This window comes from Eublepharis macularius, chromosome 8 (assembly GCF_028583425.1).
Source record: "Eublepharis macularius isolate TG4126 chromosome 8, MPM_Emac_v1.0, whole genome shotgun sequence".
NCBI lineage: Eukaryota > Metazoa > Chordata > Lepidosauria > Squamata > Eublepharidae > Eublepharis > Eublepharis macularius.
This window is the reverse complement of record NC_072797.1, coordinates 36,564,315-36,579,031: the sequence shown is the minus strand read 5'-3', so window position 1 is coordinate 36,579,031 and position 14,717 is coordinate 36,564,315. Positions and strand designations below refer to the sequence as shown.

The following is a 14,717-nucleotide window of genomic DNA, read 5'->3' as shown; positions in this document are numbered from 1 at the left end:
AGTCTCAGAGCAGCAGTAGGAGAGGAGATGTGGACAGCAAACTTGGCTTGGGGTATGGAATTACCGAATGCATGTGGTATATACCAATTCACCTTCCCTGACCTCCCAGGTAACAAAAGGACATGTTGTTCCTGCTCCCCCCACCTTCAATTTATGATTGCATCAACAGATTTTCATTCTTTGAAGACTCAAGAGGTGGAAGTCAGATTATTTTGGCACTTATTTTGTTGAATTTCAGTCTTGGTTTATTGTTCTGTGAATGCTGCAATTTCAAGTGAAAGCAATCCAAGTGCATCAGGGATAGATTAAGTGACTCGAAATGGCACCTGCACACTGGGTGAATTTCAAAAAAAATCATTGGGCTAACAATTCATTGTACCCTGTAGACTGAAACATCAGTTTGTTGTTCACAACTGTATTCCACACTGTTATATTTATTATTTCTTTCTCTCTCTTTTTTTTTTACATTACATCAGTGTTTTTCATCACAATCCACACATAAGTTACTGATTAAAAGTAAGGGATTCAGCACATTACTTCACTATGGGGTTTTTGTCAGGGTGGGAAGGGTCAGTGTTGAGAACCATGAATTTTTAAAACCAGGAATAAAAACATTATAAAAGCGATTAGAACTTTCTGGTGAACAACACTTGTCATTTTACTTTTCAGGTCAAGAATATCAGCAGGCATTTCAAGACTGATTCCCCAGATGACATCCAATTACAAAGAGCCCATAGTTTTATTAAGTATATAAGCCTTTACTCAGTAAAAAAGCTTTTTGGTTTGGCTTACGACCTAAAAATTTTTGGAGCATATCCATTCCATCTAATGAGCCTCCAGGCTTCAGGATAAGATTTCTGTATTTCATTCCAGCCTAAAAGAAAATAAAAAGGTTGGCTAATATTTCATGTTTATGTGAATTTTCTAAATTCACAACAAATAAAGGAAATTTCCATGGTATGGAAACAGGAGGTAGTCTTAGCACAGAGCTAACATCATTGTTTTTGTCCTTCCACAGGCTGTTTTTCTTTCTCCAGTCACCAAAGAGTGAGATAAACCTTCTGAACACTCCAGCACTTGGTTATCATACTCTCAGCAAACTATGTTTGCAAAACTTGTGGGGACTAGTGAGGGTAAACATGTGTAAGACTCTGGAAAAGAAGCAGCATGTCTATCTCTTATCACAGTATTATGTTAAAAATGTCATCTTTTCAAGAAGAGCTCCAGTGTTAACCCATCTTTAGCCTACCAGAAAGCAGAGTTCTTTGATCAGTTTATGAAGGCATGCATTTTTCTGCAGTTTTTCTTATTAAGCATATATAAGACTAAGCTTCGCATCCAGACTCTGCATGTCTGGAACACTTCTTAAGCACCCTGTAGGCATTTAAGGCACTACTACAGAACACTGCTTTCGCCAGCCTATTTCCATATCTATGTTTCCTATGAAATGGGCATCATCATCTTAACGTCCACTCGCCAACCCCTTTGAGTGAAGCTTAGTATACAAGGCACCCCATGGGAAGTTGTTTCCATGTGGCAACATTCTGAGTGCTCCTCTGAGCCAAACACCATGCAGCACTGGAATTCCATAATCTATAATATATAATCTATGCCCAGTTTTTTATGTGAATCTGTCTAGTCCTGAAAGGCTTTCATACTGGTGCTGGTGGTTCCTGTAGTCTACATTTCACTCAAGTCTATTTCTAGAACATATTATATTGCTCCTACATCTCTTATTTGTGGCTGTCATTTGTTAACCATCTTTCTATGCAGGCATCTTATGCAATGCAACACTTTAGCTGTGGTAGCAACTAACTGGCTATTTTATTAACAAGTGAGGAACAGTCCCGATTACTGTTCATATAACATCAGATAAATGAGAAATTGGTTAAGCTTAAGGAAGATAACAATAACAACTATGCGCTTACATATCACCCCTCTGTACAGATTAGTGCCCACTCAGCACAGTGAACAAAGTCAGTGTTCTTATTATCCCCATAATACAGCTGGGGGGTTGGGGCTGAGAGGAAGGGCTGCAGAGCTCATGGCAGTAGTAGGAGTTGAACCAGCAGAGTGCTGATTCTCAGCCTGACCACTTAACCACTACACTACAGCAGCTCTTCAGCTTGATGGGGAGGGAACTGGGTGCCTTTTGAGACATTTATTAACATTTCCAAACCACCTTTCCAGCTGTATTGATCAGCGTAGTTTGTATTGTTTCTAATGAAAAGTAAAACGTTCAAGAATTAATTCTTGTTGAAGATACAGCTATGTGAGGCTCTAGCCTTAGACCCGTTTGGTGGTTTGGCAAATTTGCAATTAAGAAAAGGCAATCGTGCAGGACACAGTTGAAATATATTATGAATGCCATGAAAATCTGCTTGCTTTTAAAAATGAAGAGGTGTGGAACAGAAACAGACTAGATGTTTCCGCAAGCACAAAGATTTCTGCCCATGGACCATGGTTTTCCTAGCTCCCCACTCCTACAGCAGCCTGAAATTTCTCACAAATTCTGTTCTTGGGAGTGATCTCCCTGAGAATAGGATGTTGGGGGGCATTTCAGGCTGCGACAGGAGGGGGAAGGCAGGAAAACTGCACTCCAAGGATGGAAATGCTTGTGCCTGAGGAAACCATCTTGATCTAACCCACAGATTCATAAGGCCATTTACTGGACAAAAATACTAGCAAAATGCCTACCTATGTACTCAAATTCTCCCCTTTCAAGTAAAGCATCTTTTTCAGATCTCATTCCAGAAAACTGACACAAGCAAATCACACTAGATAGCATAAAGTAAGTTTCCTTACCTTCGGATTCATTATCCCTTCTTGTTTAAAGCAATTGTAAAAAATGTCCATGGAGAAAACTTCGCTCCAGAGGTACCCATAGTACTGGGCATCATATCCACCCGCCAAATGCCCAAAGGTGGCTGGCATATTTGTACCTTTAAAAAGCAGAAGACAGCTTGCAAATACACCAGTATTACAGAGAAAGTGTAATACAGAATGAATTCAGAGGAGAGTGCAAATACAATTAAATCTTTGAATCGAATCGAGTCTGGACTTAGCCAGTGGTTGTAGGAGAGTTGGAGGGCCTTACCTACTGAAATTCAAAAGAGCAGAATACAAAAATAGCAAGCAAATAAAAAACAGGATGGAATTTTCATCTCCTGGCCATACTGAATCCCTCCTTGGGGAACCAGACGAAAAAAACATCTTGGCCGCTTGACAGCACTCTGTGTGACACAGGAGGTGGGCAGAGCGCATAAAAGGAAAGGGGGGGGGGAATGGCAGACTGCATCCTAGCTTGTTCTGGAGACTGGGGGCCTGACAGGGCACAGGAGCCCTGCTCAGCGTACCTGCTTGGACACTCCCTTTTTTGGCCAAAGCAAAGGCAGGCAGATCACATAGGACGGTCCTTTCTGTGCTCTGTTCAAAGAGGCAATTGAGCTCAGTGAATCCAAGCCTTCTGCCCAAGCAGGCTAGAAAGATTGGAGAGGAGGAGAAACAGAGATGTGAAGTCCTGTTGCAGGGAGGGGAACCCTGCCCACCCTAATGCTCTTTTTTCACCTTTTACAAAGAAAAAAGAGGGGATTTTACGGACCACTGAGAAAACTCCTATGAAGTACTTAATTTTTTTAAAAGGAATACAATGTTATTTAATATAAGGTTTTACTCCCTCAGGATGTGTATTATGAAGATGTTTATGCAAGACAATCAAATTTTCAAGGATATGTTTACCCTTGTCTGTACGCGATTGATTATGTCCGCACTTAATGCACTGTAATGCGTTACACAACCAAAGAGTTCACTCTTTTCAATGGTATAAAGTTAGCCTGATATCTAAATATTCTACTTGTCCTATTTGATGGCAAGAGATTGTTTAAAACACTCTCTTACTGCAATAATTGTTTTCTATTTCCAACTTTTATTTTTTCATACATTTCAGACTACAGAAACTGACATACATAAGCAAAAGAGTTTAGGGTGCAGCACTCTGCAGCTCTCTCAAGGGTTGGGTATTATTTACAATTTAGTTTTTAGAGAATTAACACATTTTTACTTAGAGTTTCCATAAACATTCCAAACAGTACAATGTTATATGCTAACAATTATTGATGATGCATTTTATATTGTTAAAGCAACAACATACATTTAGGTGTGAAGAGAAATTAACACTGTAATCTTAGGAAAACTTCCCTGAAAGCAGGGCTTTTTTTCAGCTAGAACACGGTGGAACAGAGTTCTTGAACCTCTTGAAAATGGTCACATGGCTGGTGGCCCCACCCCCTGATCTCCAGATAGAGGGCAGTTTAGATTTCCCTCCTCGCCGCTTGGCGGTGCGGAGGGCAATCTAAACTCCCCTCTGTCTGGGGATCAGGGGGCGGGGCTGCCAGCCATGTGACCATTTTCTCTGAGGGCAACACACTGGGTTCCACCATTTGTTTTCCCAGAAAAGAAGCCCTGCCTGAAAGTAACTCCCACTGAACAAACTTCAGGAGGATTCTGAATAGAACTGTTTCAGAGTGCTCTCTCAGTACTTTATAGTTTTCTATTTCCCCCAACATTTATGTTTTTGTCTGAAAACAAACAAACTAGCCAAGTATCACACAGTTCCCACGGCTTCAGCATATCTGGTAATTAACACATGAATCAACCAGGAAAGTAACGCACACTTTAAAAAAATGTTAAAAGAAATATTTAATCTTTCCATAGTGATATGGTATTAAAACCCAACAGCATTCCATCTTAGAAAGGATCCCCCTAATAATTTTTATTGTCATTTGTAAAAGTAATAAGGGATAAGTGGAAGTTTTAAAGTTTCCATACCAGGCGTTGCAGGTATCCCCAAAATGTCATCACAGTACTTGGCGTATTCCTCAGCTGGATTAGCAGAAGATTTAGTATGAACTGACTGATCAACTTTGCTCAAGACAATCTGGCGAAGAGTCAGAAGACCTAGTTAAATCAGACGATCAAAACACCATCAACAAACCAGAGCAAGGAGCTTGGAAAAATGTAGTGAGGGCTGCAAAATCCTACCTGGGAGAGAACATTTGAAACGGTACAAATGTTATATGCTAACTGTTACAAATGATGCATTGTATATTGTTAAAGCAACGCTTAAAACAATAGAATCAGAGAAAAAGTTACACCGTTATAAAAAATACCTCAGAGGGTTTGTTAATTTTCTTCTTTGCCTCCTGGAAGGGGAGGTGAATTTGACAGAGCCTTTGGGGAGGCAAAGGGGAAATTAACTGATCCTCTGAGGAGTGATCTTTGCTGGCATTGTAGAGAGGTGAAACTGACAGAGCCGTTGGTTCTATCTTTTTAAACTACGCTTCTCAGCTAGCATTGTCTCCCCCTACACCTGAGCATTCTCCTGTAAGATGTCTCATGTAGAGAAACTTACTGCCTCAGGGCTGATTCACATGTTACAAAGTTCACATGGATTTTTGACAGCTGTGTTCTGGGAACTTAAATGCATTGCACACAGACTTGGTTTGCAGGAGAAGGGTCTTCAAGTTCCCCTCCCTACAATGCCCTTGCTATGAGCTGAAATGGCCCTAGGCAGTTGCTCTTTGCTCACTGGGAAACGTATGTACTGATGCTTACGTGTAGGCTACCCCAATGGGGTGAATAATGTCCCTGGGGCCTTTCAACTTGGGCAAGTGGCACAGGGGTGGAAAGCCAAACCCCTTCTCCACGTGCACTATGGTTCTGATCCAAATGGACTCCTTTCATGCCTGCAAACTGATTTGCCATCATGCTCCAGGCGCACATCTTACCCAAAGTCCTTGTGGTCACCACATGGACTTTATAACACATCGATTGGCCTTCAGACTGTACTTGGGGAATGATCTAAAGTGAGCCTAAGGCTTTGCACACTCTCCCCTAACCCCTTTATCAACCACAGGGAGAGAAGAGTGAATCTAAGGCAGTTTTCTGAAATCTGCCATAAACACATAAAAGAAAAAGCAGCAAAGACATGCAATTAAACAAAAAAGAACAGTTTCACACATGTGCATGCACACACACAGACCCGTTCACAATAGATTGTACCATGTGCTATGTTAAACTGACCAAGAAAGTGCAAAGAATAGCCACACCTTTCGGTCAATGGCTTCCAGTAGTTACTGCATAAAAGTATTGCAAAATGGATTTTGAATACAAATCAACAAAATCTGCAGTTTCTATTCTGGTTGAACAGAATATGCTTTGGAAGGGGGACTCAATGCTGCTTTGAATCTTATGAGGTTAAAATTCACATTCTCAACATACTAATTTTACAAGGGGCGTCAGCCAATGTATACTTTAAAATACAAAGCCATTATGTTTTTAGCTGAGTAGCATAAAGGACTATGTTTAAAGACATCTCTCCAAGTCACCAGCAACATGGTCCATTTTGTATTTTATACTTTAAGTATACTCATCAAATATTTGCTATTATCTTACTATCACATTGAAGGACTGGGTCATCTGGTGTTCTGGCACCAGTCTTTTGGACACTCAAATAAGTTTGGATAAATTTTTAAGCCAAAATGCTTAAAAAATATGAAGCCATGTTTGGATCTACCCAAAGTATCAATGTCCCATCCCATGAACCCCAAGCTTATCAACAGTTTAAATCACAGTGTCAGTTTCTGGGACAAGGAAGAAGAAATAAAGGAGGTTATGATCAAATAATTACTGAACCTAGGACAGTGTTCTCGCTAAGATTTTCAACAGAGCTCATTTCTAAGGAAAGGAAAAAGGGGCTCTCTAGGAACTGAATTAGAACTTGATGTTCATTAATCATTTTATAGATCTCAGGGAGGCTCCTTAATAGATTTTTTAAAAAAGACTCCCACCCCCTCATGATTCAAAAATTAAAATATCAAAACATTTGCTCACTTTTATTTCAAGCCAGTTAGTTAAATAATTCTTCTCCACCCACACAGATACCAAATAAAAGCCAAAGAAAAACCCAAGGAATACCTGTGTTTGCTAGCCTAGAAGCAACAAGTTTTTCAAGGAGATCATCTGGGACACGGCTTCCATCTTTATAATGTTTTGACATTTGTTGCAGAGGTTCTTTCTCCCATACCCAGTTCTCAAACATTTGTGAAGGTACCTCTACAAAATCCGTTTCCACATTAGTTCCACTAAACCTAGCAAAGTCAGTCTGCCAGAGATGAAAACAAACACAAATAATGAACTCAGAGTGAAAGGCTGAGTAAGAGCCAAGCTACAAGTGATGCCTCAAGTTTTGATGGGAAACATAGGCGTCCTGGTCTTGTAGCTTGGCTCTCTGACAGCTGTTCAATGGACAAGTGGCAGTTGAAAAGTCCAACATTCCACCAAGCTGCCTACATTTCCCATCAAAACTTGAGGGAAGCTGACAAGTGTCCAACCTGTGTCAGGCATCACTTGTAGTTTGGCTCTGAGAGCCAGGCTATAAGTGACACCTTACACAGGTTGGACACTTGTCAGCTTCCCTCAAGTTTTGATGGGAAATGTAGGCGTCCTGGTTTTACAGCTTGGCTCTCCATTACAGCTGCAAGACCAGGATGCCTACATTTCCCACCAAAACTTAAGGGAAGCTGACAAGTGTCCAACCTGTGTCAGGCGTCACTTGTAGCTTGGCTCTGAGACAAGGCATGCATGCATGGCCCACACTACAGTGAAGTGAGGCACTCTTTCCCTCCTCATTCCTCAGCAGTTTTTAAACAGTACGGCAAGCCACACAATCTCTCAAGAGACAAGAGGAGGAAGGGAGGGTGGCAGCAGGAAGGACACCCCATGTTGAGCCACCAGAGAAGGGACTATACACTGGCCCATTAGGATTTTACTACCAATACACAAAGAATTATTAGTGTTAAATTGCAACACATTTTATCATCAATATATATAATTCTCAAGATGGCCAAATCTGTAGATACTGAAAACTGGAACCATGACTGACTGGAGCCATGAATATACAAGACAGAGCTTTCTACAAACTTGAAGAACATCCCAGATTTGCAGGAAAAAAATCTAACATCTTTTTAAAAAATACAACAGGGGTTAAACTCCCCACAATAGCAGTGCCTATAGCTTTAACAAACTAATTACTTTGGTGGCTGCTGCCAAGCAACCACAACTGTGGGTCTACTTCTTGTCTATATTTACATATAAAAATCTCTCTATATAATGCTTGGGAGTTAGGAAGAGCCAGAATTCAAGATGGACTGATATAAATAAGCCTGGCATCATTAGCTCCTAGGATCACCAAAAACCAGAAACAAGTTTAGCTGTAGGATAAAAGCATGTGTCTGAAAATGACCAAGGCCATTTTGGGGATGCAGGAAAGGGCAGAGAATTGTGTTCTCATAAAAGGCGTCAAAAAATCAGAAGCAAAACAGCCTTCTACCACTTTGAAATTGGAGACATGTGGAAGGAAAAAAGCCGTCAGCGGTCGGGTGAGTGGGCTGTCCCTTTAAGGACTCGTGGATACATCCAAATTTGCATCTGACTTTCACAGGAGCCTCACAGTGCCATTTTTAATTTTAATGAGAAAAAGTGAATGGCCTTATATATAAGGATCCAACCAAATTAACCATTAATTTGGAAATAAAACATATTTTAATTGTTGATACTTTGTTTGTTTTAAACATATAAGTCATATGATGGCCTGAATCCTGTCAAAAACTACTGCTGACTGAAGGATTTCAGTCAGCAGAGCACAATTTTCTCATCTTCCTGTACAGTTCCAAATACCTCCTAAAATGCTGTTCCTGGGAAAACGGGGGATCCCTAGGAACAGCATGTGTGTATGCGTGCACACACAGGAGGTCACGAGTGGAAAAAGGGAATCACTGCAAATCACTCTCCTGTTCTGTTTGTTAGTAGAAATGCTTGGCAGGATCCGAGCCACAGATAACAAGATTTAATATTCTGTTCTTGAATTTAAAAAAAATGCCTACTAACCTGTGCACATATCTGATGCATTACATGTCCAAACTCGTGGAAGTAAGTTTTCACCTCACCATGCCGCAGCAGAGAGGGGCGATCCAGAGTTGGCTTTGTAAAGTTGGTTACCAGAGCTGCAACTGACATCATTCTGCTACCATCAGACAGGAGGCAGCCAGGCTGGAGACCAAAGCAAGCAGCATGTCCATACTTTCCTTCTCTGAGTAAGAAAATAGGCCAAAACCATCCTTTACAGAAGTACCACAGAAAGAGAAGATGAATAATTTGGGACTGCTTATATATATAGTAGAAAAGGCTCATCCTTTTCATTCAATGGCTAAAAACAGGAAAATATTTTCTTAGTGTTGTAACAGCCATGGTACTTGAGATCCAAAGAACATTCTCCTCCCCTCAATTTAGACATACGACTAAAGAGATAACTCTGGCAGCTTCTGAGTTTTCCTGTAAGCCATTCTTAGTCATGGTAATTATGGTATTAAGAACATATTCTATACTCTGAAGCTTTAGCTTTTCTCCTTTCAAAGAGATGTCAAGAAAAAAAAGACATGGAAGCATTTGGACCTGTGAAGCCAGATATGCCCGATAACCATAACAGGCAATCGCTTCACCCATTAACAGCATATCCCACAAATTTTTGACCATCATAATGCACTAAACCAGGCTCAATTCAATACCTTTTGCAGTCCACAGAAAGAACTCTATTACATCCTATTATGCCTTTTGACATACTGATTTTATGCATGGCTTTTTATATCCAGTGTAGTGTAGTGGTTAGAGTGTCAGACTAGGATCTAGAAGACTCAGGTTTGAATCCCAAGACACCTCAGCGTGTGTTCATCAAGTGTAGGAAAACACAATGTTAGTCGGGAAGCATAGTTTTAAAAGACAGAGCCAGCAGAGATCACTCCTCAGAGGGTTTCTTAATTTCATCTTCACCTCCCCAAAGGCTCTGTCAATTTCACCTCTCCAGTCTAAAACTGTGTGGGACCAGAGGGCAGGAAGGAATGGAAATGGACTGGAGCTGCCTTCTAGAGTCAGGCTTGGACCTGAAGAGGTTATAATGGGCTGAAATTTCCCTTCTGGCATTTCACAGCCCCTTCACACAGCTCCTGGTGTATAGCAAATCCTTTGCCCTGCCACCGGCTCTGTCTTTTTAAACTACACTTCTTGGCTACAATTGCATCTCCTGACGTGTTCTTCACGTGTCAGATATCTCATGAAGAAAGACACTCACTGGTGACCTTGGGCCAATCACTATCTCTCAGCCTTATCTACCTCACAGGTTTGTTGGGAGGATAAAATTAGGAAGAAAGGTGGAATACACATAATAAAATAAAATAAATATCCATCCTCAATATTTCATCTATACTTAAGTACCTGATTTTTAAAAGACTTTTCAAGGAGAAGAGCAAGATCTGGGTCCAACAGAACTTGTTTTTTGACTGTACCAACTTGGCTACTGACATGAAACTATTTTCAAGGGGAAGTAACTGCACCTAGAACTTATAATCTACATTTGAGTCTAAACATCTCCCATCAAAATGCACTACACCCGGTGGCACAAAAATGCTACGCTGCAAGAATGCCTTGTCACTTGAACAGAAGGATAAAGGATTCCTTTCTCTCTCTCTCTGAAAGCAGCAATGGCTGCACCACTTTGAAGAAAGGACCCAGTGCATATCCTGCTCATAGTTTTTGGAATAAAATGATTAGTGAGGGGAAAAAAAGAGCAAGCGTTTGGCATGCAAACTTCCAGAATTCTGAATCTGCATATCAATCAGCAAATACATAATTAACCCTTGGGAAAGAATGTCTACAAGTATCTTTTGAAAACCAGGTATTTTATACCCATTATCTAAAGGAAATGAGGTCTGAATTGGGCTTGCTCAATTCAGTTCTGGATTGAACAGCTTTTGAAACAGTTTTAAGGAAGTCATTTTTAAACAAAATTTGGTATTTGCTTTGTTAAACCCATATACTTTGAAATAAAACATTTGAAAAGCAGCATGCTAAGGGCATATGTGCAAGATTATGTATAGCTGATTGGTCATCTTATTACTACACTGTCCTTAAAATTAAGGTGGTAAAAGCATGTAGTGTAAGGAAATGGTTAGAAGACGATGTGTTAGGAAAGGGACAGGCATTACAGGTATGAACATAAAAAAACCACTATTATGCATTTCAAGGTATACCATATATGATATTCCAGATATTAGGGTCCAAAAATACCAATTTAGTATTCAGATGCTGGTTTTATTCAAAAATCAAAATACATTTGGCTCCATTATTCCCTATGGGGGAAACTATCCAAGGAACAGGGGTCACGTTTTTCAAGCAAACTCCACAAAAATTACAGGAAACCTAGTCCTTCCTGTCCACTACAGACCCCCCTCCCCCACCAAAGTTTCAAGTGAATTGGACTAAGGGATCCAATTCTACAGGACCCTGAACAAGGTCCCCCAACCACTCTCCATTATAACCTATGAGGGGGGAGAATCTCCTGGTCCAAGGAGAGGCGAACAGGAAGAGCGGTAACTCTCAAGATAAATAGTACTGCATGTTAGGACAGTCATTGCAGCAGCTCTTCATAATACGCAGTGCCATTTGTTGTTAAAAGTCACCTCCCTCCCCTCTCTCCTTGGGCTGAAAAACAAAGAAAAAGGAGGAGACCCAAGCTGCACTTTCAGGGTAAGAAGTTCTACACGTTGGGTACTTCTGGGATTTCCCAAGTTCTGTTGGGCTTTGTTAGTGCTTTTGGAGAGGTTTTGGGTCAGTGGTTGCTCTTCTGTGTTTGGGTAAGCCTTCTTTACCACGGAGAAAGCTTGCAATTCTCTTCCTTCCAACAGGCTACAACGGACAGTAGCTGGGGGTACCTTGTTCAGGGACCTGTAGAACTGGATCCTTTGGTTCAATTCACTTGAAACTTGGGGGGGAGGGGGTTCTTTAAAGGATAGGCAGCACTCACTACACTGCCCCCAAATACTGATAAAGTATTTGGGGGGGGGGACCAGGTATACCAAATTGCACACTCCTAATAGCGGCTGTAGCCTATATTGTGTACTGTCTGTTGCTGTATGTATATATTTTCCCTACTGGGTAGTTTCTGTGCTGTTTAATATGTTACGGTAAATTGCTTATACTCTGTTTTAGCATTGCTTTAGCTCAGTCTGTATCAGATTTCTGGTTGTTTTCAAATCTCTGCAAATTTGCACTTGTTTACTCTATTGCACTGTTTACTGAATGTCAAAGCTGTTCATTACATTGACTTACACTGTGGAAACTGCCTTGAGTTCCAGGGAGAAAGAAGGACCATAAATAATGTAAATAAATAAATAATAAAGCATCGATTTTTGCCCCACCCTGTCCATGTATTCTTTTAGATGATGATGGAATACTAATCTGCATTACTCTTAGAGTACAAACCCTGAGATGGTAATAATTCTGGTTTAAATAATGGAATACTGGGATGTAACAGTCTTGCGTACATAGTGCAAAACACAAGGATTGAGCACCACTGATTACAGGAGCAACATATCAATTCACTGATTATATGAAATCAGTTTCATTTTCCTCTGTTTTTATATCAACTGCTAGCCAGAAAATGCATAAGTCTGGAGTTATTTCACATAGTTAAACTGGGTTATCCTGGAGTCTTGTTTTTTTGGGCAGCAGTGGAAACAGATTCCTGTATAGTTCCTTGATAACTCTGGCCATAGAAGTTAAACAGTATTGTGTCATAAGATTGCAGCATGACCTCAGTATTAAAAGTAGCCCCTAGAATTACAAGGAGCTGTGAAGATTAATTAACTCATTTAATTAACTCATTTAATAAGATTATTTCTAGAATTAGCAGGGTTGCAGGCCCCACTAGAACTAGGCGGCCATAACTGGTAACAGTGCTTACGAAAAGCCAGCCAAAAGATAGTTGTGTTACTGTTACAAAAAGAAAAAAATTCCTAGATGAGGCTAATAAAGGAGGCAGCTTGATATCATAGGCAAAGAAAACTATTAGATACAGTGTTGAATCATGGCTACAGGCAACACAGCAAAAAATGCAGTGGTTAGTTTGTAACAAAGCTTTAAGAAGTCAGCCTTGCTTGGATTTTTATTTAAACCATGTTTGTCATTAAAAGGCTTACAGGGAAAGCTTTTAGAGTATGAAAGGGTTGTGTTATTCAAATCTTTATCCATAAAAATGTACTGCACTACTGCAGTCTGGAAACAATAGATACAATTCACAAAGATGGCCAAGCTCTGAATAATTAGAAAACTTTTCTACCTAAAGCTCAAGGGGAAACAAGGTCAGCAAAGTCACTGCAATTGCAAATTAACGGTGTAACCACAGTAAGCGGTTGCTCTCTCTCCCAAGTCCACACCAGTCCAGTCAAGCAGACACACTCTGGAAGTTCCATACTAGGAACTTAATTCCTAGGCATGTGTGTTCAGTTCAGGTTGGAATTATGGTACAAGGGGGCTTAAGCCTCCCCCTGCCAGTGATTTCTTGACTTTATATGGGTCTAGGGAACCTTACAGGCAACTCATCAGTACACCTAAGTTTGGCCAACAGGTCAAACAATGGCTGAATGGGGGCATTTCATGTCAGAAAAACAGTGTGCTGGGAAGGGGAGGGATGCTTAAATCTCCTCTTTTTGCCATCTCAGTCTGATTTGGGCTCACATGTATCCTGGGATAAAGTTCCGAGCATGAAACTCCCAGTGTGTGCCTGATCAATAGGACTGTGACTGACACACAAGGGACATAAGGACTTTATGTGTTTTTATGTAAATTAAAATGTTGTGCTATGATCTGAGCCCGCTTGGTGGGGAGGGCGGACTAAAAATCTAATATAATAAATAAATAAATTCATCACACGTAGTTAGGTGCTTGAGCAGATTCAGAATTTATGTAAGCACTTCCTGAAAGCAGTCAGGATTGGTAACAACGGGTCCCTGGAAACAAATTTCATGGTATGAAATGAACGCCTAAAAAGGGAGCTATTCAAGGCAATAAGATTTAATTCCTAGTTTCTCACAAGGGTTCTTCATCCACCCCAAGGGTCTTCACACTTTTTGAGGCTGTAGACACCTTAGGAATTTTGGTAGGGGGTAGTGAGTTCTGCACCCAAAACAGCTGTTGCAAAAAGCAGAACCAAATCCAAAATGGCTACTGCAGAAGGCAGAGCCAAATGCAACATCTCCCTCATTGCTTTGCAAAAGAATTACGTGGCAACATCTCCAAACATGTGATGAGAAAGGAGAAAAAGTAGGGGTAATGAAAAGAAGGAAAGCCCTGAAGAGAGAATGGAACCATACACTGACTAAGGAAAGCCTAGGTGCTTACTAGTCCTGATCCTTCAGTGGCAATTGTAAGCAGTCGGCCCAGCCTCCGCCATCTTTAATAGCCATTTAATATGGCTACCTGTGATATAAAATCACAAGACCCCTGGATTTTAAATGGCAGTTTGGATTGCAGCCAGGGGAATTCCAGCTAACAGTTGCTGAGTCCTGCCCAGGAGACCCAGGCATGAATAGACTGCCGCATGTAAATGCAGAGAGACTAGTGGTGATTAGTTTGCAATCTCCCCAGCCCCGAAAAGGAATCCAGTACAACAAAGGTCTCGCAGAGTCACCCCACTTAACACATTCCTTTTCCACCTTTCGTGATGAGATCTCCGGTCCATGATTGAGGAGAAAATCAACTAGCATTCATAAGTATTTATAATTCATTCCTGTGAAGGTGCATTCCCCACCTAAATTCATCAACTTAGC

The 14,717-nt window shown here is 40.7% G+C and overlaps 1 protein-coding gene across 2 annotated transcripts in view; it reads right to left on the bottom strand.

Moving 5' to 3' along the window:
* Positions 1-338: 338 nt before the first annotated feature.
* NLN (neurolysin) overlaps positions 339-14,717 on the bottom strand; it is a 44,733-nt gene continuing 30,354 nt past the window's right edge. For both annotated transcript variants that reach the window (XM_054987541.1, XM_054987542.1), the window contains exons 9-13: positions 8,947-9,148; positions 6,976-7,162; positions 4,828-4,956; positions 2,806-2,942; positions 339-874 (exon numbers count right to left, since the gene is read on the bottom strand). In XM_054987541.1, the coding sequence (XP_054843516.1) occupies positions 743-874; positions 2,806-2,942; positions 4,828-4,956; positions 6,976-7,162; positions 8,947-9,148 (787 nt within the window). In that variant the 3' untranslated portion in view covers positions 339-742. The remainder of the gene's footprint in view (positions 875-2,805; positions 2,943-4,827; positions 4,957-6,975; positions 7,163-8,946; positions 9,149-14,717) is intronic.